The 22,422-nt window shown below is 48.8% G+C and overlaps 1 protein-coding gene across 1 annotated transcript in view; it reads right to left on the bottom strand.

The window, feature by feature from the left end:
• The window catches only part of Znf704 (zinc finger protein 704), a 177,263-nt gene that overhangs the window by 2,033 nt on the left and 152,808 nt on the right, over positions 1–22,422 (bottom strand). Inside the window, exons 5-8 of the mRNA XM_041667467.1 lie at positions 15,996–16,096; positions 11,516–11,774; positions 8,355–8,456; positions 880–977 (exon numbers count right to left, since the gene is read on the bottom strand). Coding sequence (XP_041523401.1) covers positions 880–977; positions 8,355–8,456; positions 11,516–11,774; positions 15,996–16,096 — 560 coding nt within the window. The remainder of the gene's footprint in view (positions 1–879; positions 978–8,354; positions 8,457–11,515; positions 11,775–15,995; positions 16,097–22,422) is intronic.

Here is a 22,422-nt window from a genome sequence, read left to right on the forward strand (position 1 = left end):
TTCTGGAGAGAGTTCAGAAGAGTGAGGGGGCAAGAGAAAGACAAAAGCCTGCCCAGAGGGAGCAGAAGCTCTCTGCAGGCTGGGTATTTGCCCGGCTGCTCTACTTAAGCTGCTCCTAAATTTCATTCATGGAAATGTCCATCTGGTCATTTTGTAAGGTTAAGGAAGTAAACACAGGAGTTAGGGACTGGGAAGAAAGCAGCTGCTGTTCCAGTACGAGGAGTAAGTTTGGACCGCCAGAACCTGAAGAGCTGAACCTGACAGCACGCGTCTGTAATCCTAGCACTTACACAGCATGGCGGGAGGCACGGACAGGGAGATCCCTGCAAGCTCTCGGGCCAGCTCACCTGGCATACGCGGTGGGTGAATGAGAGATCCTGTCCAAGTATGGTAGTAGGACTAACACCTGAATGTCTTCTGACTTCCCCAGGTACACCATGCATATATTCATACACACACCACACACACTTTTCTGCTCCCCCAAATACCCTCCCTCCTGCAAAACAAAAACAAACAAACAAGCATGGAATGGCAGGGAGCAACACCACTCTTCCAAATTTTCAGTGTGCCTTTCTTTCCTTTCCTGTGTTCTGAAATCTGGTTGGAGGCTTCCCAGGAGACTTTCCTGGATCTAGATGCAAACCATAAACTATCACTCATGTCATACAGAGTTAATGCAAGACAGCGACCACCATTACCTACCCTACAAATGGAAGTGCTCTTTACTAGCTATGGGAATGAAAGAAAGCAAGCATGCTTCATGGGTTGAGGAGAAACTACAAAAGGTCGTGGAACCGGAAGGTTTTGGTTCCTTTTTGCTATTTTCCCATTTTCTAGGAAATTCCTTGTGGTGAAGTCTGCAGCGTCAAGCAATCATACCTTAGGCTGACTGTCCCTCTGGGCGGGGAGGACAGGACCGTGTGAGCGTGCTGTCGCTGCTCTCCTGAGCCCACTGGGTGGTGATGTGTTGGAGACACCTGGGGAACACAAGGAAAATCAGGTTGACAGGACAGACTCTCCCACACAGCTATTAGGCCTCAGTGGTGTGGGCAAGGGTCCGTGCGCAAAAAACCATGGAGACAAACTGTTGATTTTCAGCTGTAGGAGTTAAACAGGCAAGGCTGGAGCTCTGTAGCTGGAGGAATAAAGGCTAAGCTGACCAGGTAAGGAGGATCCTGCTGATTGGTGTCCCTGTCCCAGACCCCACAGAGTAGGGGACGTGCACACTCCTTCTCTCATTATTATTATCTTCCAAATGCCCATGGAAAAGCACACGAGGTTCGGAGCACACAGTGGTTTTTCCAGCTCTAAGCTCCACACAGTTCCACACTGCTACCCTCAACACCAACATGGCCAGGGCTACCAGGGTGGCCACTCTCTGCTGCCACCTGCACGAGGGTCCAGGGACAGCCCTCAAGCTTGTCATCTGATGCAGCAAGCATTTACCACCCAGGATCTCATCGGCCCTGTTCTCTACATTTTAATCTTCGTTTTGTGCCTCAAACTTTTTCAAAAGTCTACCTTGAAGTATATTTTACTAAGTATAAAACATACTTTGTAGTACTATGGATGGTATTAGATGCTATTATTTATAAATGAATACAATTATTAGGCTATGTGACCACAACATGTTTACTGAGTAGATAATGACTTCCGGGGGGTTTAAAGAACTCTAAACAATAGTGTTTGAAATCACAGCTAATCTCTCCCAGGTAGTGAGGACACTTGAGCTATACGGAGCACTTTCTAAACAGGAAGTCTGACTCCGTTGTTCTCAGTAACAACAGCAGTAAGCGTAAGCATCTCTTGCTAGCCTCATGCCAGGCACTGTGCTGAGCAACACGAGGTTGCTTTAGAAAAGTCCTGTGCCAGGCTTGAGATCAGAGTTCATGGATGCTAGAGCAAGGGATTTTAACTGTGCCTCACATGGGAGCAATCATATAGATTCGTGGTGCCTCTCTGTATGTGTTTTAGAGAAATTTCCTTGTGATCTTCTCTTTCTCATAGTGACTGGAATAATCTCTCAGGAGCATTTACAATCCTGTCTCTAGGCAAGCAGTTGCACTAGCTACTTTTCCTGTGATTGGGACAGAATACGTGACAGAAACAACCCACAGGAGAAGCTTATCTGGGCTCACAGTTCAGGGATTCGTCCATGCTGGGAGAGGGCACGACCTGCTCAGTTTCGGACAAGGTAGGCCGGGCTGGAAGTAGATATGAACTTTAGGAGCCTCCAGCATCAACCTGCTTCCTCCAGCTAGGCTCCTCCTTCTCCTCCTCAAGGTGTCACAACATTCTACACAGCACCAGGTGGGGACGAGTGATGTCCACATGAACCTGTGTGGTATGTCACTTCATATCAGAACTACAACACTACCCCACGTGAAGCATGGGCTTTCTACTCACTTCCTCCCACTTTTGGGAACATGTAGCTCAGGCTGGTCTCAAATTTACTATGTGGTTGAGGTTGGCTGTAAACTCTTGATTTTTCTGTCTTTATCTCTCAAGTGCTGGGACTAGAGGTATATACCAGCATGCCTGACCTCCCCACTTCTCCTAAAATTTTATGTTGGAAATTTAAATCCTCAGTCTGGGTGTGTTGAACAATAAACCCTTCAAGAAATCAAGGTGAGATGAGGCCATAGTGTAGGCCCTGACCCAATAGGACCAGTGTTGTTATAAGAAGAGATGCATGCACGCACGCACCTCAACAAGACTAGATACCAGAGGGCTGGCATGCATGTGCCCCTCTCTCTCACTGTTGACACTGAAGAAAAGCCAAGTGAAGGCAGAGCTCCAACTGCAGATGTCTCCAAACCAGGAGAGCTCTCACCAGAGGTAAATAGTCAACAGCCTGATGTTGGACTTGCGGCTTCCAGGAAGGAACCGGCTGCTGATAACACTGCCTACTGTATGCAGTTTTGCTGTGGTAGCTTGAGACGAAGGGACCAAGACCTCTTAGTTTTCAGTCAAAACAACAGAGAGCGGCATTTTGTAGCTGTGAAGACTAGAGGCCAGCCACCAGGACAAGAGGAGAAGGAAAGCAGTGGTAAGGATGGCCTGCTCCTCCTGCACACCCCCAGCTCAGGCTAGCGAAGGGCAGCGGTGTCTGCACAGGAGTCTCCAGGGCCATATACCGGGAAGCGCTCACACAAAAGTCAGCAGAAGCCTGCAGCCCTGGGGGCTGCTCTAAGGCTTCCTCTAGGAGTGTCCTCAGGGCTCTCTTCAATACCAGAGCTCAAAGTGCAGAAGGAAAGGCACCTGTGTCCCAGGGTGACCACCTAGGGGCATCTGTCTCAGAGCACAAAGACAGAAGAAATGTCTATAACATAAAAACCACTGGGTTTGGAATTTTTAGACAGACTCATCCTTAATGTTCTTTATAATTTAAAAACTTGAGAGTTGCTATCTAAAACCATTTTAGAGTAGGGCACTTCAGTCATGTTCTTGGGTTCTGCCCGGCTCCCTATTTTCTAGGGGTTAGGGCGAGCCATTGGTTGGCACGAAGTCCGTGGACATGCCAACCCTGCGGCTGTGGGATGGACTGTTCAGAATGCCCGCCCACGGGGCAACAGGCCAGCAGGCTCCGACTCTTTTCTCTCTGAAAGTACCGACAGGGCACGCAGGAGCATAAGGAATACTATTTGTGCTCCATTCTTGTCTTTCTAGAGTCCAGCAAAGCTTTTAAAAATACACCAGACCCTTAAAATAGGAACGGCAAGTCTGACTGCTGCAGTGTTTACCTGAGTCTCGGCCAAAGCAGATTACAAACCAGAGAGACTGCAAACTCTCTGGTCTAAGAATAAATCAGAAATCGGGGACGGAGGCTGGGAGAGACTCAGTAGTTGATAGAGTGCCCATGGTGTAATCATGAGGAACAAAGTGTGGAAGCCAGCACCCCTGTAAAATGGACACAGCAACACCTGTAGCCCTCCTGCTAGAGGCGGGGCCGGCAGATGCGAGGAGCTCACTAACTGCAGCCCTCGTGCTAGAGGTGGTGGCAGGCAGGTCCCCGGAGCTCACTAAGCAGCAGTTTAACTAGATACGTGGGCTCCAGGTACAGAGACCTGCCTGGAACAAGAAGGTGCAGAACAACGGAAGAGGACAACTGGTGTCCACTGTTGTCTGAACACCTTGTGCACACACATGTATACACACATATGCATGCACGCGCGCGCACACACACACACGGATATAAAATGTATGTAAATAACACAAAACCACACAACAAAATGAAAAGGATAAATGAGAAACAGCCACAGGAGGCAGAATCTCCAGTTAACCCAGAGAGTGCATGTAAGTGCAATCTCGCTGCTAGAATATCCCTGGAAACTAACACAGAAATGAAATATTTTGTAAATAAATATGTACATGAATAAGTAAATAAACCAGGAATTCCTTCAGGCCTGGGGTGGTGGCTCCCAAAAGCTGAGCACTGGGTGTTAACTGACAACTCACTGGACCAAAAGACGGCCAGTTCATGGGGGAGGATTAAGACTGAAGGTAGAGACAGCTACAGTGTTCATAGAAGACTTCGAAGATTCATTGTTGGAAAACAAACACCATAAGGAATCCTGGCTGGCATCCTGCAGAGATATTTAGGAACTGGGAGGACAGACAGCTGGTTAAAACCCAGAATGAGATCTCTATGACAGTTTAATTTAAAAACAGCCCAGAAGAAGCTACGCATGGTGGAGCCCGAGGCAGGGTAGCGAATTCAACATTTGCCTGGGCTATAGTGTGAGGTTTTTTTTTTTTTCTTTCCATTTTTTTATTGAGAAAAGGAGAAAAAAAAAACAAGTTTCCACCTCCTCCCAGCCTCCCATTTCCCTCCCCCTCCTCCCACCCTTCTCCCCCTCCTCGCACCCTTCTCCCGCTCCCCCCACTCCTCTCCCCATCCCTCTCCAGTTCAAAGAGCAGTCAGGGTTCCCTGCCCTGTGGTAAGTCCTAGGTCCTCCCCTCTCCATCTATTTCTAGGAAGGTGAACATCCAAACTGGCTAGGCTCCCACAAAGCCAGCACATTTCGTAGGTTCAAAACCCCGTGCCATTGTCCTTGGCTTCTCATCAGCCCTCATTGTTCGCCATGCTCAGAGAGTCCAGTTTTATCCCATGCTTTTTCGGAAGCACAATTCTTAGTTAAGGGAGCCACCTTAGAGTTGGCAAGAGACTTGAACCTAGAGTGGCTCCCAGATGCCCAAGCCAAGGTCCCCAGTTAGTTCCTTAGGCAGCTGAGGATAGGGAACCTGAAATGACCCTATCCTATAGCAATACTGACGAATATCTTGCATATCATCATAGAACCTTCATCTGGTGATGGATGGAGATAGAGACAGAGATCCACACTGGAGCACTGGACTGAGCTCCCAAAGTCCCAATGAGGAGCAGAAGGAGGGAGAACATGAGCAAAGAAGTCGGGACCACGAGGGGTGCACCCACCCACGGAGACAGTGGAGCTGATCTATTGGGAGCTCACCAAGGCCAGCTGGACTGTGACTGAAAAAGTATAGTGTGAGTTTTTAAGTTCAACCTGAACAATTACATAAGATCCTGTATCAAAATCACAACTGGAAAGAGAGACGTGGCTTCACAGTGGAGCATCTGCCTGGTACACGAGGCCAGAGTGCGGTGGAAATCAAGTTTGGACTGTTGCGGCAGCGGTGAGGAAACCCGAGGCTCTCCTGTCTCACTCTATCCTTATTTTTACACCAGATGAACGGCCGAGTGCTGGAAAGTCTTCCCGCGTTAAAGCAGAAGCTAAGGAGCTGTCATTGCGGGTCCGCAGCTTTCGGTCTAGGTGCGACTGTGTGTCACCTAGAGCACACACTCTGGGTGTTTCTGGGATGGCTTTCCAGAAAGGCACCAGGGAGCGCGTAAAACCTACCCTGAACCTGGGTTCCTGTGGCCTGGGCCCGGAAAAAGACTGGATGTGAGTGGAGCAGCAGCGTTCATACCTCCCTGCTTCAGACTGTGGACACAACGCGGCCAGTCACTGCCACACCCAACGCCACAATGGTGAAGACAACATGGCCAGTCACTGCCACACTCACCGCCACCACCGAGGACACAACGCGGCCAGTCACTGCCACACCCAACGCCACAATGGTGAAGACAACATGGCCAGTCACTGCCACACCCAACGCCACCACGGTGAAGACAACTCGGCCAGTCACTGCCACACCCACCGCCACCATGGTGAAGACAACATGGCCAGTCACTGCCACACCCAACGCCATCATGGAGGACACAACGCGGCCAGTCACTGCCACACCCAACGCCACCACGGAGGACACAACGCGGCCAGTCACTGCCACAACCAACACTACCACAATGGATACAACATGGTCATTCACTGCCACACCCAATGCCACCAGTCACTGCCACACCCAACACCACCATGGTGGGCTGTGAGACCAAATAAACCCTTCCTTCCTTAAGTTACTTTTGTTGTGATTTGGTCATAGCAACAGGGAAAGTAACTAAATGCGCTAGGCTATCAAAGAAGGCATCTTAGCCCCCCTTTCTGCTGCTGTAATAGAATACCCTGGAAAGACTTTATTCTGGTCCACGGTTCAAGGGCATACTCCACTATGATGGGAAAGCCAAGGCAGTGGGAACTTGACGCAGGGACACATCGTGGCCACAATCAGGAAGCAGAGAGTGATGGATACACACTCATCTCTTGTTGAGTTCCCTTCATTTATACTGTCTAGATTCGCAGCCAGGAAATGGTGCCAACCATGGCAGGCCAGCTTCCCATTTCTCTTTCTATGTTCTTTTCTGCCTGCCTATCTCCCTGACCCCTACCACCACTACCCCAGTCTTCCCATTCCGATCAACACAAGACAGTCTCCCAAAGGCATGTCCGGAGGCCTGCCTCCCAGGTAATTTTAGATTCTGTCAAGTTGGCAGCACTAACCATCACAGATGGGCTAATGGCAAAGTGCAAACGGCAAGGCACTCTGGGCCTTTTTATGTCTCCCAAGGGAAAGTCCTGAGAGGAAGTGGTTCTTATCCAATGGGAACAGGAGTGGACAAATGTCTGTGCTACAAACAAAACTAACGCAAGAGTGTCCACGGTCACTCCCTGAGAGTGGCCAGGGGTTACCACCATTCAGTGACTTTAGTAATTATTCCATGTTTATGGTAGTGTTTGAGAAATCACAGGAGTATTTTCTGGAAGCCAGCAGGAGGCCATTTGCTGTCACCAATCCTTTTGTTGAGTTTGGTAAATATTAATGGGCAGAACACAGCATAGTTATTCATCCTTAGGAGCTGAAACCTCTAGAACTTGCTGGGGCTTGCCAAGGAGTTGCTTTGTGTAAGTGCGGGAGAAAAAAATAAGGTTTAACATCTGCTATTGTTAGCTTAGTTCTGAGTCGCATCGGGAGTCACACCCGCTTGTGGAGACGGGGACAGTGCAGGTCAGTCTCAGAGAAAACTAGGTCGGATCCAGAATGTTTTAAAATGAACTGTTAGGAGCCAAGTAAATCCACAGTGGTTTAGCAGGATCATTTAATACATTGAGCTAATTTTTATTTAGCACCTAAATATGGCTGCACTTGTAGCATTCATTTACTTTATTTTATTTTTGCTTAGGCTTTGAAAGAAAAGAAAGTGATTTCAATTTATTTAACTTTTGGATCTTCAAATGGTATACCTCCAGGACAATATGTCAAACTAACAAGATTTACAGAGAGATTTGCAATGGTAAACAAGCTCTGTAGAAAGGTGGGTCAAACTGTTCACTCTACAGGCCTTGGAGATGCACACAGCGCAGCCCAGCATCACTAGCTAACACGCTCTTCTGGCTTCCTAAAGTATCAGGAAAGCATCTTTTCCCAGAGACACTGCACCCACCTCAATTACAACAGCTTGCCCATGAATCTACAAGTGTCAATTCAGGACAATATACCTGGGATTGGAGAGATGGCTCAGTCATTAAGAGCACTGAGTGCTCTTCCAGATAGGACCTGAGTTTGATTCCCAGTACCCACATGGAGGATCACATCTGTAACTTCAGTTCTAGGGGATCTGACGCCCTCTTCTGGCCTCCACAGGCACTATATGCATGTGGTGCACAGATATACAAGCAAGCAAAACACACATACAAATAAAATGAAAAATAAAGCAATTTTAAAAAAGAAGGAAGCATGAGCCTCTGGAAATAGATGTGATGAGTGCACCTGTAATACCAGCGTTCATGGGGCGGGGGCAGCAGTCACAGGCCATCCTCAACTACATAGGGCTAACCCGTGGTGGTGCTCTGGGCACCAACTCCATCTTTCTCGTGTCTGTCCCACAGTTGGCTCTCTCAGTGTCCGTTTGGCTCACCTTGTCATGCTTCGGTACTTACGGGAATGCCGGTGAACGTAACCGGAGGAGACTGCCAGGAAATGCTGAAACTGTTGCCGTTGGGGGTGAACTTAGACCCCGGAATAGTCACTGGGGGCGTGGCCTGTGAGACAGGAAGCAGAGAGGGCTGAAGAAAAGATTGGCTGTCCAGGGTCTTGGCCCTCATTACCAAAGCTGGGCTACGGGGACAGGCAGGACAGCTCTGGAATGTACGCTAGCAGGCAGAGACTAAACAGGGCCATAGAGTATCCAGAAACAAGCCTTTCATATACATATAAGCAATCTTATACATGCTTATGTAGAAGCAATCTTATACATACGCCTCAATCTACTTGAGGCATAGGACATGGCTTTTGGCTCTCAGTTTCTGAAATTTAATCACCAAATTTTTGGACATATACAAGTAATTCTTGACTATCAAATCAGAAAATAAATACCTGAACAATACATTTGGAAATGGGTACATGTGAGTTATAAATATTTTATAAGGGTAATTTAGTGATATACATTGAAATTCTCATTGTTTTGCCCATCAGACACCTCACGTTTAAGGGTTGATTCTAAGAAAATGGACACAACGATATTTGCTGCACAATCGTGTATTCGGAACATGTTTGGAGGCTTGGCCAGTGATGTGGTTCAGCAGGTAAAGATGCCTACTGACAAGCCTGAAGATCTGAGTTTGATCCTTAGGACCACAGAGTGGAAGGTCCTGTGACCTCTACATGTACAATGTCAAATGTGTGTGCATACACATGTACACAAAAGAAATGAAAGTTTAATAAAAAAATTTAAAATTGATCAAATAGCTATAATGGAGATGACAGAAGTCAAGTCTATATAGAAAGTGATTGCATCTGTCTTCTCCAGGTTTACTTGTTTTTGTTTTTGAATTACAAATATTCCAGCTAGTTATGGCGATTGTGTTATCTGGCATCATTGGGAAACACGTTGGCAGTAGATAGAAATATCCATAAACTCTTCGTTCATGTTCTACATCACTCAATAATGAAATGACACTGCTGAGAATTACGATGAAAGCTAAAAAAGCTACAGGCAGAGAATGTTCATAGTAGCCCACCCCCCTTTTTCTTGTTTTTTATTTATTTTTTGACCTAGACTAGCCTCAAACTTGTTAAAATCCTGAGGCTGTCTCCACCTCTCAAGTGTTGGGATTAAAGGCACGTAATACTATGCCCAGCACCATGTGGTCACGACAATGGAAAACCATGGTAGTCAGTCACATAAACTATCAGAATGATTAAAATGATTATTTCAATTTAATTAATTGGATACTGGTGTGGGACCATAATCTGTATTCTGTCAATTATATTTTAAATAAACGCTGATTGTTCAGTAGTCAGGCAGGAGGTATAGGTGGGATAACCAGACAGGAAGTAGAGGCGGGTCAATGAGAACAGGAGAATTCTGGGAAGGAGGAAGCCCATTCCTATGCATTCGTTGCCCAGCCACAGAAGAAGCAAGATGTGACTGCCTTGCTGAAAAAGGTACTGAGCCATGTGTCTGACATACACAAGAATAATGGGTTAATATAAGTTGTAAGAGTTATAAGTTATAAGAAGCCTGAGCTAATGGGCCAATCATTTTATAACTAATGTAGATCATGGGAACCAGGTGAGACAGAAAACTCAGTCAACAGTGTACTATACAGTTATTTGGATTTTTTTATAAAATAGGTAGGGGAATGTAATTTCAAAAATGCAGAGAAGATTTTTATGAAGTTGCCTGAGGTACCCTAATTGTTAGGGTAGCCATGGCCTGTGTTAGAAGGATTTACTTCTAAGTCCCTAGGCTTCTGGAGTCCTAGCTATGACCCAGTCGATTGGTCTGGGTAGTGTTCAAACAATTTCCATTTGAAACAACTTCTACAGAGTGCTGACACTGTTGGACTGGGGAACACTAGCAGCCACTGGAGAGGGTTAGCTACTTACTTAGCAGTGGAGATGCTGAAATCCCAGCTATGTGGTATGACCTCTGTCACTGCTCCAAAGCTTGCCAAACAAGGCTCAATTTTTCATTCACTTTAGTTTTTATTAAAAATGTTAAATTAGCCAGGCATGGTGTCACACACCTTTAGCCCCAGCATTTGGGAAGCAGAGGCAGGCGGATCTCTGTGAGTTCGAGGCCAGTGTACTCTAGTGAGTTCCAGGACAGCCAGGGATATTGAGGGACACTGTCTCAAAAACAAAACAAAACAAATGACACCTTTAAAAGAAATGTATTTCCTGTGGCCATGTGTATAGCATATGGATGGCCAGAAGACAATTTCCAAACATTGTTCTTTCCTTATACCATGTAGGTCCTGGGACTGAGCGACTCCTTAGGCTTGGGGCAAGCCTGATACATTGCTGGTCTCTTGACTTTACCCTTCTGAGACAAGGTCTCACTAAAAAGCCCTGACAGACCCGGAACTTAATACTGTAAATCAGGCTAGCATTGAACTCAGAGGTCCCCTGCTCAAAGGTGCATGCCACCATTTTTGGCTTAATTTTCACATATCAGATGCTTGGAAGCTATGCCAGTCACCAACCTGAGGACTTTACGTGGCTAAGGAGTTTTACCCTTTTAACAGCTTCTAAGGGACTGGGCCTTCAGCTGGTTCTGGGGAGTTCAAGAACAATCTCCAGGGTCCATGTGAATGAGGTCATGACTGTCCCCCAGCGGTTCTGAAGATTGGCAAAGGAGCAAGTGCTGTAGGACTAAGCTCACCCCAAGCCCTCTGCTTTCCCTTTTACCACCAACTTGCCCAGGATGGTCATGGATGTGCCCTATCATCTTAGCGAGCTTCAAACTTGTGATCCTCCTGCTTCAGGCTCCTGAGTAACCAAGAGCTCAGACCCTTCTTCTTGTTGTTTGGCTTTAGAGACCAAGTCTCAACTATGTAGGTCAGGCTGCCCTTAAACTCTATAGCCCAGCTCTGGCCTCAAATTCATAATCCTCCTGCCTCAGCCTCCCGAGTGCTGGGATTAAACGCATGATCCACCACTTACGACTTGAGATCATGACTAAGAGTTTGAAAAATAAAAAAAAAAACCAACTAAATTACTGGTTGCCATGCATGGAGCTGTGTTTTGTTGAGTTCTCTTGCAGTTCTAGGCTGAGGGTGGGGCTACTGCTTTTGACAGGACCCTAGCATGTTACCTGGTAAGCATGGTCCGTGTGCACGAGGTAGAGGGTGGTGGGGGCTGAGCGGCTCAGCGGCGTCATCGGCTTGGGGTCTGTTTTGGCACAAGGCGCTTCTGTTCGGCTGCAGTCTGGGACAGGAAACGTGGGAGGTGAGGTCAGGGACTGCGAGGGCGAAACCGGGGCCAGGCCCTCAGACATGGAGTCCGTGTTGAGCTTGATCTCAGTGTAGTAGAAGTCCTCCTCTCCATCACTGTAGTCGGATTCCCCAACTCGCCTAGGGAGGAGAAAGCAAAGCTCAGCGATCTGTCCATCTGCCTCCACCTTGGGCAGACCACTCCTTCGACCTGGAACACTCTCCTCTCTGCTAGCCTGGGAGCCGACACATTTGCCCTGCAGCACTCGGCGACCCTTTGAGGGAGGTCTTCACCAGCTTCCACCACCAACACTGTTTGCTAGGAACGTGACTTCCACACTCTTACACCAATGGTGTTAGGAAAGGTCAAGAGGATGCGGGCGTGATAGCACTAGTGGCTCCGAAAGGAGGCGAAGACAAGCAAGTAGATTTGGTTTGTCTGATCATATCAAATTCACCAGATGCTGAACATCTAGATGCCTATATTAATGCCATAGATTCAGCATCCAGAACCGTGAGCCAAATAAACTTCCGCTCCTTTCACTTACTTGGCATCAGGTATTATGCCACAGAAACAGAAAATAAAGACTTCTTAGAGCAGTCTTTCTACCACCCACCCATCCATTCATCCACCTACCTCCCTATCCATCCACCCATTCATCCACCTACCTCCCTATCCGTCCACCCGTTCATCCACCTACCTCCCTATCCGTCCACCCGTTCATCCACCTACCTCCCTATCCGTCCACCCGTTCATCCACCTACCTCCCTATCCGTCCACTCGTTCATCCACCTTCCCACCTATGCATCGATCCATTCATCCACCTACCTCCCTATCTGTCCACCCGTTCATCCACCTACCTCCCTATCTGTCCACCCGTTCATCCATCTACCTCCCTATCCGTCCACCCGTTCATCCACCTACCTCCCTATCTGTTCACCTGTTCATCCACCTACCTATCTATCTGTTCACCCGTTCATCCACCTACCCATCTATTTGTCCACCCGTTCATCCACCTACCTCCCTATCCGTCCACCCGTTCATCCACCTTCCCACCTATGCATCGATCCATTCATCCACCTACCTCCCTATCTGTCCACCCGTTCATCCACCTACCTCCCTATCCGTCCACCCGTTCATCCACCTACCTCCCTATCTGTTCACCTGTTCATCCACCTACCTATCTATCTGTTCACCCGTTCATCCACCTACCCATCTATTTGTCCACCCGTTCATCCACCTACCTCCCTATCCGTCCACCCGTTCATCCACCTACCTCCCTATCTGTTCACCTGTTCATCCACCTACCTCCCTATCCGTCCACCCGTTCATCCACCTTCCCACCTATGCATCGATCCATTCATCCACCTACCTCCCTATCTGTCCACCCGTTCATCCACCTACCTCCCTATCTGTCCACCCGTTCATCCACCTACCTCCCTATCTGTTCACCCATTCATCCACCCACCTCCCTATCTGTTCACCCGTTCATCCACCTACCTCCCTATCCGTCCACCCGTTCATCCACCTACCTCCCTATCTGTCCACCCGTTCATCCACCTACCTCCCTATCCGTCTACCCGTTCATCCACCTACCCATCTATCTGTTCACCGTTCATCCACATTCCTGCCTATCCATCCATTTATTTGTCTGAGAATCATTTATTTGAATATATTACATATAAAACATTCCACCTCCTAACAGGAACAAAACATAGACTCTGCTTTGACGGAAATTTTTGTTTATGTTTTGTTTGGTTTTGGTTTTTCGAGACAGAGTTTCTATGTGTAGCCCTGGCTGTCCTGGAACTAACTCTGTGTGTAGACCAGGCTGGCCTCCAACTCAGAGATCTGCCTGTCTCTGCCCACTGTGTGAGTGCTGCGATTAAAGGCTGAGAGCAAGGGGCACCCTCAGTCCATGGGCACCCGTGGCAGCAGCCAGAGCAAGGGGCACCCTCAGTCCATGGGCACCTATGGCAGGAGTCAGAGCAAGGGGCACCCTCAGTCCATGGGCACCTATGGCAAGAGTCAGAGCAAGGGGCACCCTCAGTCCATGGGCACCTATGGCAAGAGTCAGAGCAAGGGGCACCCTTAGTCCATGGGCACCTATGGCAAGAGTCAGAGCAAGGGGCACCCTCAGTCCATGGGCACCTATGGCAGGAGTCAGAGCAAGGGGCACCCTCAGTCCATGGGCACCCGTGGCAGCATGGCCAGAGGTGGCTAACTGAAAACTTGTTTCCCCTTGAGTCATCCCTGTATAAACCTAAAATAAAATGTTCTCCTCCAGCCTTTGGGTTGGCCAGATCAGTGGCTTCTCACAGCCTCGCTCCATTTCCTCTACGCTTCAGAGCCCTGGCATCTGGGGATGTGTCTCTGCGCTGTATCAGGTCAGATGGGGCTTGGCTTTCTGACAGGCATGCCACTGAGGACCCCAGAGAGGGGGACAAGGAATGAGTGCCTGTTCTATTCCTGTCCCTGCTTCCTTTCCAGTCACAGGCAGGCTGAGCTGCTGCTGGCTGCCAAGTGCAACTAATAGACACTCAGACCTGAGGGAAATCATGAATTTTCCAGGGGGACAGAAGAGGATCAGCCCCTGAAGACTGGGAGCTGAGGAGAGGCTGAGAAACAGGAGAAAACCATGCACTTTTTAAGTCTGCATGGCATGTCTGAACTTTCATAGGTGCAGGACCTGTTGGTTTTGGGCGGGGCTGACATGCCTCTCGGTCATTGCTTACTAACACGCCCAGTATCCAACAGTGGCACACCTGGGCTCGTGGAGTAAGGGGAAAGACTGGGTTCCTCAGTCTGAGAAAGCACAGGCTGGGGGCTTGAGGTTCTGTAACCTTCGGGAGCTCCTTTCCCGGGCAATGGCTGGCAGGATGGTGAACTACAACTCACCGAGGTGACTGTAAGAGCATGCTGGTTAAAGGATCCTAAGGAAGTCAACAAGTGGCTGACCCAGGAATGCTGCCCCCCCTAGGAATGCAAACTGCATGCTCTCTCAGTCTCTAAATACACATTCATGGAGCACATGCGCTGTTTAGCAGGGCTTGTTGGCAAGCTCTCTGCTGGCATCTGGGGACATGTCTCTGCGCCATATCAGGTCAGGTGGGGCCTGGCTTTCTGACAGGCATGCCACTGAGGACCCCAGAGAGGGGGACAAGGGATGAGCACCTGCTCCATTCCTGAACTGTTCCATTGCTCTGAGCTATTTCTGCCAGTCTAAGCAGTGATCTGGGGGCAGACTGTGCAGGAATTCTCACTCCAGGGGGCAGGGGAGGGGGCACTGCAGTACTGTGACATTTCCTGAACACGCAGGCAGAGCCTTCAGCTAGGGTAACACAACCTGGCCTCACTTGGCCACATTCCTGATGCTTGGTGACCTTATGGGCATCCTGCTCTACAAAGCTTTGGTGTGTCCCAAACATCTGCCTGAAGACTTAGGGAGCCAGCTCTGTGCTGCTCTTCACAGCCAACGGGGCCATGGCTGCAACCTCGGAACTCTTCCTGTCCACCTACACCACTTTCACACAGAACACACTTCCTGCGTGTGCTCCCTTCTGATAAGGTGACTCTTATTTCTCCACATTCGTTTTGTTTGATACAAGAACCCTTCCTTCTGTGTTGAGCACTCAGATGTACTCAGATGCTGACATTTGCCTACTGCACACTGGTGACAACTATGGTCGTGGGGCATCCTTTCTAAAGCCCAGATAACTGGACAAAACAGAGCCAGGAGGAAAGCATGTCCGGTTAACCCCAGGGCCATTGGCTGTGAGCCTAGCTGCGGGCTCCTAACCCTAGCTGTGTCTCTGTAGGAAGGTTCTTATGAAGAAAACAGGCTCATCTGGGCAACAGATTGAGTCTGACCACCTCATCTGGCTTTATCATTGAAGGTGTGATGACTTTTTCCCTTTTGCCCTTGGGGGTGGGGAATGGTTCATTCGGAGACTCTCTTAAAGTGACAGTAGCTTTTGAGGGTCTAAGTCATGACCTGCAAAAACAATGAACGCTTGGATGTTTCATTTTACAGACACCAGGGGCTCAAGGACTCTTGGAAGTGTGCTCACCGCCCCCAGGGGAGGAGCCCTGGTGCTGTGCTCTATACTTTGTATCTTTGCACAGCCTGTCTTTGACCTCAGTCATTTTAAGTGAGGACCTGAGTCAATGACCCAGGAAAGAGTTTAGGGAGGGGGGCTGGGCGGCTGGAGACTCTGTGGCTGCCTATCAGCAGTGTCCCCTCCACTGCAGGGATGAGGAGGAGCATGAGGCACAGTGCAGTGCACACTGTCTGAGAGCGGAGCTGCTGGGCTGTGCTGTGAGGCTGCCCCACCTCCAAGGGGAGCAGCGGGCTACCTTACCCGAGGTGGATGGCCCGGATGTGCTTCTGGATGCCTGCTGCCGTGTTCAGCACCTTGCCACAGTTTTTCCAAAGGCATTTGAACATCACCTTCATGGAGTTCTATAGAAAGGGGAGGAAACAACGTCACAATGCATGCAAACCCGCCCAGAGTCACCTTCTTGTCCCCCTGACCATTTCCCCTTCATTAGAAACTTAACGGTGCGCCATGTTCTTGACGACTGAATTCTCCGCTCTGGGATTTTCCCGGCTGGTGACGAGCTTCAGAAACTCAGACTCCTTCCATTTCTTCCTGGGAACCGAGCTTTGCTGCTGATTTTAACCACATTCCCAGAGGCCCCCATTAGCAGTGGCTAATTTTAACCAGGTGCTTAGTAGGGTAAGGTGCTGTCCTGAGCATGTATTTAATCCCCCAAGATGGATGTTACAGGGGTCTCCATGTTACAGAGAGTTGCAGTGAACCAAGGAGCGGGGCTGGAATCTGCTCCAGAAGCCAGCCTTCATGCCAGCACACAATCACACAGCACCCATCAATGAGGGCTTAGCATTTTCAAGAACTCCCAGCAGTGACTGAGCCACCATGCGGACTTGTCCTGTCAACCACAGTGCTCTTGACTACAAAACAGGAATAGTAATGGGGCCCCTTACAGATGACCATGGTGCCTTACTGACATCATGGGCCGGAACCAGCCGACCCACGTAGAGGCAACCACTCACTACAGCAGGTGCCGTGGGATTATTGTCGCCGCGTGCCTTGAACTGCATTTTTAAATTTTTGCAATGCTTGGGGCAGGACTCAGGTGCTTGCACACGCTAGGTAAGTGCCCTGCCATTGCCCCACTGTGGTAGCTCGAATGGAAATAGTCCCCAGACACAGGGGCCGGCACTATGGGAGGTGTAGCCTTGTGGGAGGAGAGGTGTCACTGTGGGTGGGCTTTGATGTTGCAGAGGTTCAAGCCAGGACAGTGTCTCAGTCTCTCTTACTGCTGCCTGCTGATCTGGATGCGGAACTCTCAGCCCCTTCTCCAGCGCTGCATCTTCCTGCATGCTGCCATGCTCCCACCGTGATGATAATGGACTAAACCTCTCGACTGCAAGCCAGCTCCAATGAAACGTTGTCCTTTATAAGAGTTGTCATGGTCACAGTGTCTCTTCACAGCAATAGAAACCCTAAGACGACTACATTCCCCAGTTCCCCTGGAATGAAGTCTTTTTTAGTTTATATACGTGTATGTATGCATGCATGTTTATGAAGGTATGGTGGTTTGAATGATAATGGTTCCCATATCATCATCTATTTGAATGCTTAGTCACCAGGGAAGACTCGGGAGGTGAGGGCCTGTTAGAGGAAGTGTGTTGCTGAGAGTGGAATCTGAGGTTTCAGAAGCCCACACCAGGCCTTGTCTTCTCTGCCTCTCTCTGCCTATGGTCAAGATACAGGATTCTCAGCCACCTCTTCAACACCATGTCTGCCTGCATGCTGCCATGCTCCTGCCATGATGATTATGGAATAACCTCTGAAACTGTAAGCCAGACCCAATCAAATGCTTTCTCTTATAAGAGTTGCATGGCCACAGTATCTCTTCACAGCAGTAGAACAGTGACTAAGACAGAGGATATAAGCCATGCTGTACATATGGAGGTGATGTAGGAGGGTCTTCTGTCTATATGTTACTTTCATTGGTCAAATAAAGAAACTGCGTTGGCCTTTTGATAGGACAGCAGCTTAGATAGGCGGAGTACACTGAACAGAATGCTGGGAGAAAGAAGCAGAGTCAGGCAGACACCATGAATCTCTGGCTCAAGACAGACATAGGTTAGGATCTTTCCTGGTAAGCGAGAGCCTTGTGGTGCTACACAGATTTAATGGAAATGGGTTAATCAAGATGTGAGAGTTAGCCAAGAAGAGGCTAGAAATAATGGGCCAGGCAGTGTTTAAATGAATACAGTTTCTGTGATTATTTCAGGGTATAAGTGGCCAGGAGTCGGGTGGCAGGAAGTGGCCTGCTGATCCTTTTACTACAGTTTGGCGCCCATCCACTTAAAAACGTGAGAGGGCTTAAAAAGGAGAGAGAGAGAGAGAGAGAGAGAGAGAGAGAGAGAGAGAGAGAGAGTGTTTAACACAGTTTTTTGCTGTTTGTTGGTGGCATGCTGCAGAGAAATTTCCCTGACTCAGCAGCCTTAGCAGGAAAAAAGCTGCGTGGTTTTAAAACGCACCCTTCTGGGCTGTGCCGCCAGTGCGAACTCTGGCTTTAAACATTTCAATGGCTATTATTAGACTGGATGTTTGTGTTCCTGCTTGGGATTGGGAAGAAAGTACTCCGAGACCATGCCAATGGCTCAGCGCTTCCCGCCCGCACCTGGGCAGACGGTGACGGCGGGATCAGGCTTAGATAAGCCTTAGACAAGCAGGAGAGCATGGAGGATTTCTGCCGCCATACAGAGAGATGTTTCCAGGCTGCACAGTGCTCTGCATGGCAGATTTGGCTGTAACTTGGATGAAAAGAGTTTCTGTGCTGCACGCTCAGTCTCAGAGTTAAACTGCTACCTGGTGGCTCCAGAGCTAACAGAAATGGTACGTCCTTCATTTTGAAATTGGAGAGAGGTGGAGCCAACATCCAGAGCAGCCTGCTGCTCTGCAGCTCAGTAAACTCCCAGCTTCTTGCTCCTGCCTTTGCTTCAGTATCACGACTCTCTGGAGCCAGAAGCCCAAATAAACTCTTTCTTCTATAAACTGCCTTAGCCACGCTGTTTTATCACAGCAGCAGACAGGTGGCTGATACCATCCACGTACAGCGAGTATACACAGCAGCAGACAGGAAGCTGTCACCATCCATGTACACCGAGCATACAAAGCAGCAGACACCATCCATGTACACCGAGTATACACAGCAGCAGACACCATCCATGTACACCGAGTATACACAGCAGCAGACACCATCCGTGTACACCGAGTATACACAGCAGCTGACAGGCGGCTGACAACATCCATGTACACTGAGTATACACAGCAGCAGACACCATCCGTGTACACCGAGTATATACAGCAGCAGACACCATCCATGTACACCGAGTATACACAGCAGCTGACAGGCGGCTGACAACATCCATGTACACTGAGTATACACAGCAGCAGACACCATCCATGTACACCGAGTATACACAGCAGCAGACACCATCCATGTACACCGAGTATACACAGCAGCAGACACCATCCGTGTACACTGAGTATACACAGCAGCAGACACCATGCATGTACACTGAGTATACACAGCAGCAGACACCATCCATGTACACCGAGTATACACAGCAGCAGACACCATCCGTGTACACTGAGTATACACAGCAGCAGACACCATGCATGTACACTGAGTATACACAGCAGCAGACACCATCCGTGTACACCGAGTATACACAGCAGCTGACAGGCGGCTGACAACATCCATGTACACTGAGTATACACAGCAGCAGACACCATCCGTGTACACCGAGTATACACAGCAGCAGACACCATCCATGTACACCGAGTATACACAGCAGCTGACAGGCGGCTGACAACATCCATGTACACTGAGTATACACAGCAGCAGACACCATCCATGTACACCGAGTATACACAGCAGCAGACACCATCCATGTACACCGAGTATACACAGCAGCAGACACCATCCGTGTACACTGAGTATACACAGCAGCAGACACCATGCATGTACACTGAGTATACACAGCAGCAGACACCATCCATGTACACCGAGTATACACAGCAGCAGACACCATCCGTGTACACTGAGTATACACAGCAGCAGACACCATGCATGTACACTGAGTATACACAGCAGCAGACACCATGCATGAACACTGAGTATACACAGCAGCAGACACCATCCATGTACACCGAGTATACACAGCAGCAGACACCATCCGTGTACACCGAGTATACACAGCAGCAGACACCATCCGTGTACACCGAGTATACACAGCAGCAGACACCATGCGTGTACACCGAGTATACACAGCAGCAGACACCATGCGTGTACACCGAGTATACACAGCAGAAGACACCATCCGTGTACACCGAGTATACACAGCAGCAGACACCATGTGTGTACACCGAGTATACACAGCAGCAGACACCATGCGTGTACACCGAGTATACACAGCAGCAGACACCATGCATGAACACTGAGTATACACAGCAGCAGATACCATGCATGTACACCGAGTATACACAGCAGCAGACACCATCCGTGTACACCGAGTATACACAGCAGCAGACACCATGCATGTACACCGAGTATACACAGCAGCAGCCACCATCCATGTACACCAAGTACACACAGCAGCAGGTGGCTGACCCCATCCATATATACAGAATATACTAAAAATGAAGCTATAGTGTACTTTTCATTCTTTAAGTTCCTTTTGAAAAGAATTTGTTTTTATTCGTGCCTGTGGGCTTGCTTGCTTGTGTGTGCTCGATGGCTGTGCAGGTGCCCGGTGAGGCCAGAAGCACACACTGCATCTTCTGCAGCTGCAGTCACAGCGGGTGTGAGCTTCCTGTGCAGGGGCTTGGAACAGAACCCAGGCTCCTCCCCAAGAGCAGAGCGAGCTCTAACTGCAGTCCCTCTCCAGCCCTGCACTTTCTGCTTTTCAAATTACATCTTATTTACTTGTGGGACCGAGCAGGGTGGGCAGCCAGTGTCTCAGCAGCTCCTCAGGGAATTCCCACGCTGCCCGGTTTGATCCCACAGGTCAGTCTGTTTGTCTCTCAACCCTGCTCAGCACCTCCAGAGGTGGCTCCTGCCCGTGGGTTTCTGGTTGGAGGTGGTCAATGGAAGGATGAAGGGGGCAGCAGAAAATCCTGATTTTCCTGGCTCCCATTTTAGCAGGCACAGCTGTGAGTGGTTACATTTCTCTTCTGAAGTTGCCATTTCTGCCAGGGGATCACTCCTCCAGCTGGAATTCTAGAGTTCTGGTTATTCCTAGATTCTGGTAATCGCCCTGGTTGTTTGGTTCTTCACGCTGCCGTGGTAGTGGGGGTGGGCTTGCCTGATTAGATCCTGGGTTGTCCCACCATCCCTGTTCAAGTCCCCAGCCCCAGCTCTAAGGACATGAGTGTACCACAGATGCCCTGCCAGAACTTGAACTATTAACAGGAAACACAGGCTAGCAAAGAACATGAATAATGGTTTCAGGGAGGGAGGGAGGGAGTAATAGTGTGATGTTTTTAGTTATCTGTAGGTTTTTTAAAAATAAGAAAAGTTTGCAAATTAAAAACAAACACTGGGCCTTTAAGCCCAGTATACTGGAGGCTAGCTTAGTCCACATAGGGAGTTCCAGAACTGCCTGGGCTATGCAGAGACCCTGTCTTTGAAAACCAACCAACCACACATACAAACAAAAAACCGGGAAAGATAATTTTTATGTTAATTTTTAAATTTAAAACATTTATTCTATTTTTAGTGTTTGTTATGTTGTTTGCTTTCCCTACTGCTGAGTCCCAGGCCCCTGAGTGTACTAGGTAGGCAGACTACAGTGAGATCCGTAGCTACCTATTTTTAACTTAAAGTTATTTATATGAATTATTTCCTAAATTTTAACTTTTACTTATTCCCTGTCTGCTGTCCTGTCACACACCTTTAATCTCAGCTCTCAGAAGGCAGAGAGAGCTACGAGGATCTCTGAGTTTGAGGCCAGGATGGGCTACACAGAGAGCTCCAGACCAGTCAGGACAAAACAAAACCAACCAAACAAAACTTTGTTCTACACAGGAGAGGGTGTGCTCCCAAGGTCAAAGACACTTAAGGTAGTTTAATTCTTCTCAGGGTCCCCTTGCTATATCCAGCTGAAACTAACCCTCTGTCCAGAAACAGACTACTTGCTGTTATGCTGGAGCAAAAGCAAGCCACAGGAGGAGGAGAGCAGAAAAAAATAGCTAAATAAACAACGCCTAAATTGCCACACGGTCCAAGCGGTCTGGAGGAAGCCAAACCAAGCAAAGCTGCTGGCCAAGCCACTGCGGCCAAGTGTGAACGGCCCGTCTGTGCTCAACCTTGGCCTCTCCTCCAGGCTCCAACAGATGTGCTGCCCGCAAAAGCATAGGGCAACAGCTGAAAATTCACCCCCAGTGGAAAGCACTTTCGCTGAGCATCAAAGTCCCTGTCAGCTGAGCTGAACTCTCACAAAAGGCCCTCTTCACAAAGAGCAGCTGATGGGCCGGGAAGGGCAGGAGGAGGCCCGGGATCTGGAGCTGCCACCTCCTTGCCTGATCTAATATTACAAAGACCCCCGAGGGCCAGGCACTCCAGACCACTGCAAACTCAGAATTTTAAAAATGTTCTAAGTAAGATGTGTGGACACTTCTGGCAAGCTCTTCAGATTACTCAGTTGGTGCTGTTGGTTGTAGAGAAATTCTAGATTCTTTACCT

This window comes from Microtus oregoni, unplaced genomic scaffold, assembly GCF_018167655.1.
Source record: "Microtus oregoni isolate MIOR12 unplaced genomic scaffold, Mior012 000017F_ref0000208, whole genome shotgun sequence".
Classification (NCBI taxonomy): domain Eukaryota; kingdom Metazoa; phylum Chordata; class Mammalia; order Rodentia; family Cricetidae; genus Microtus; species Microtus oregoni.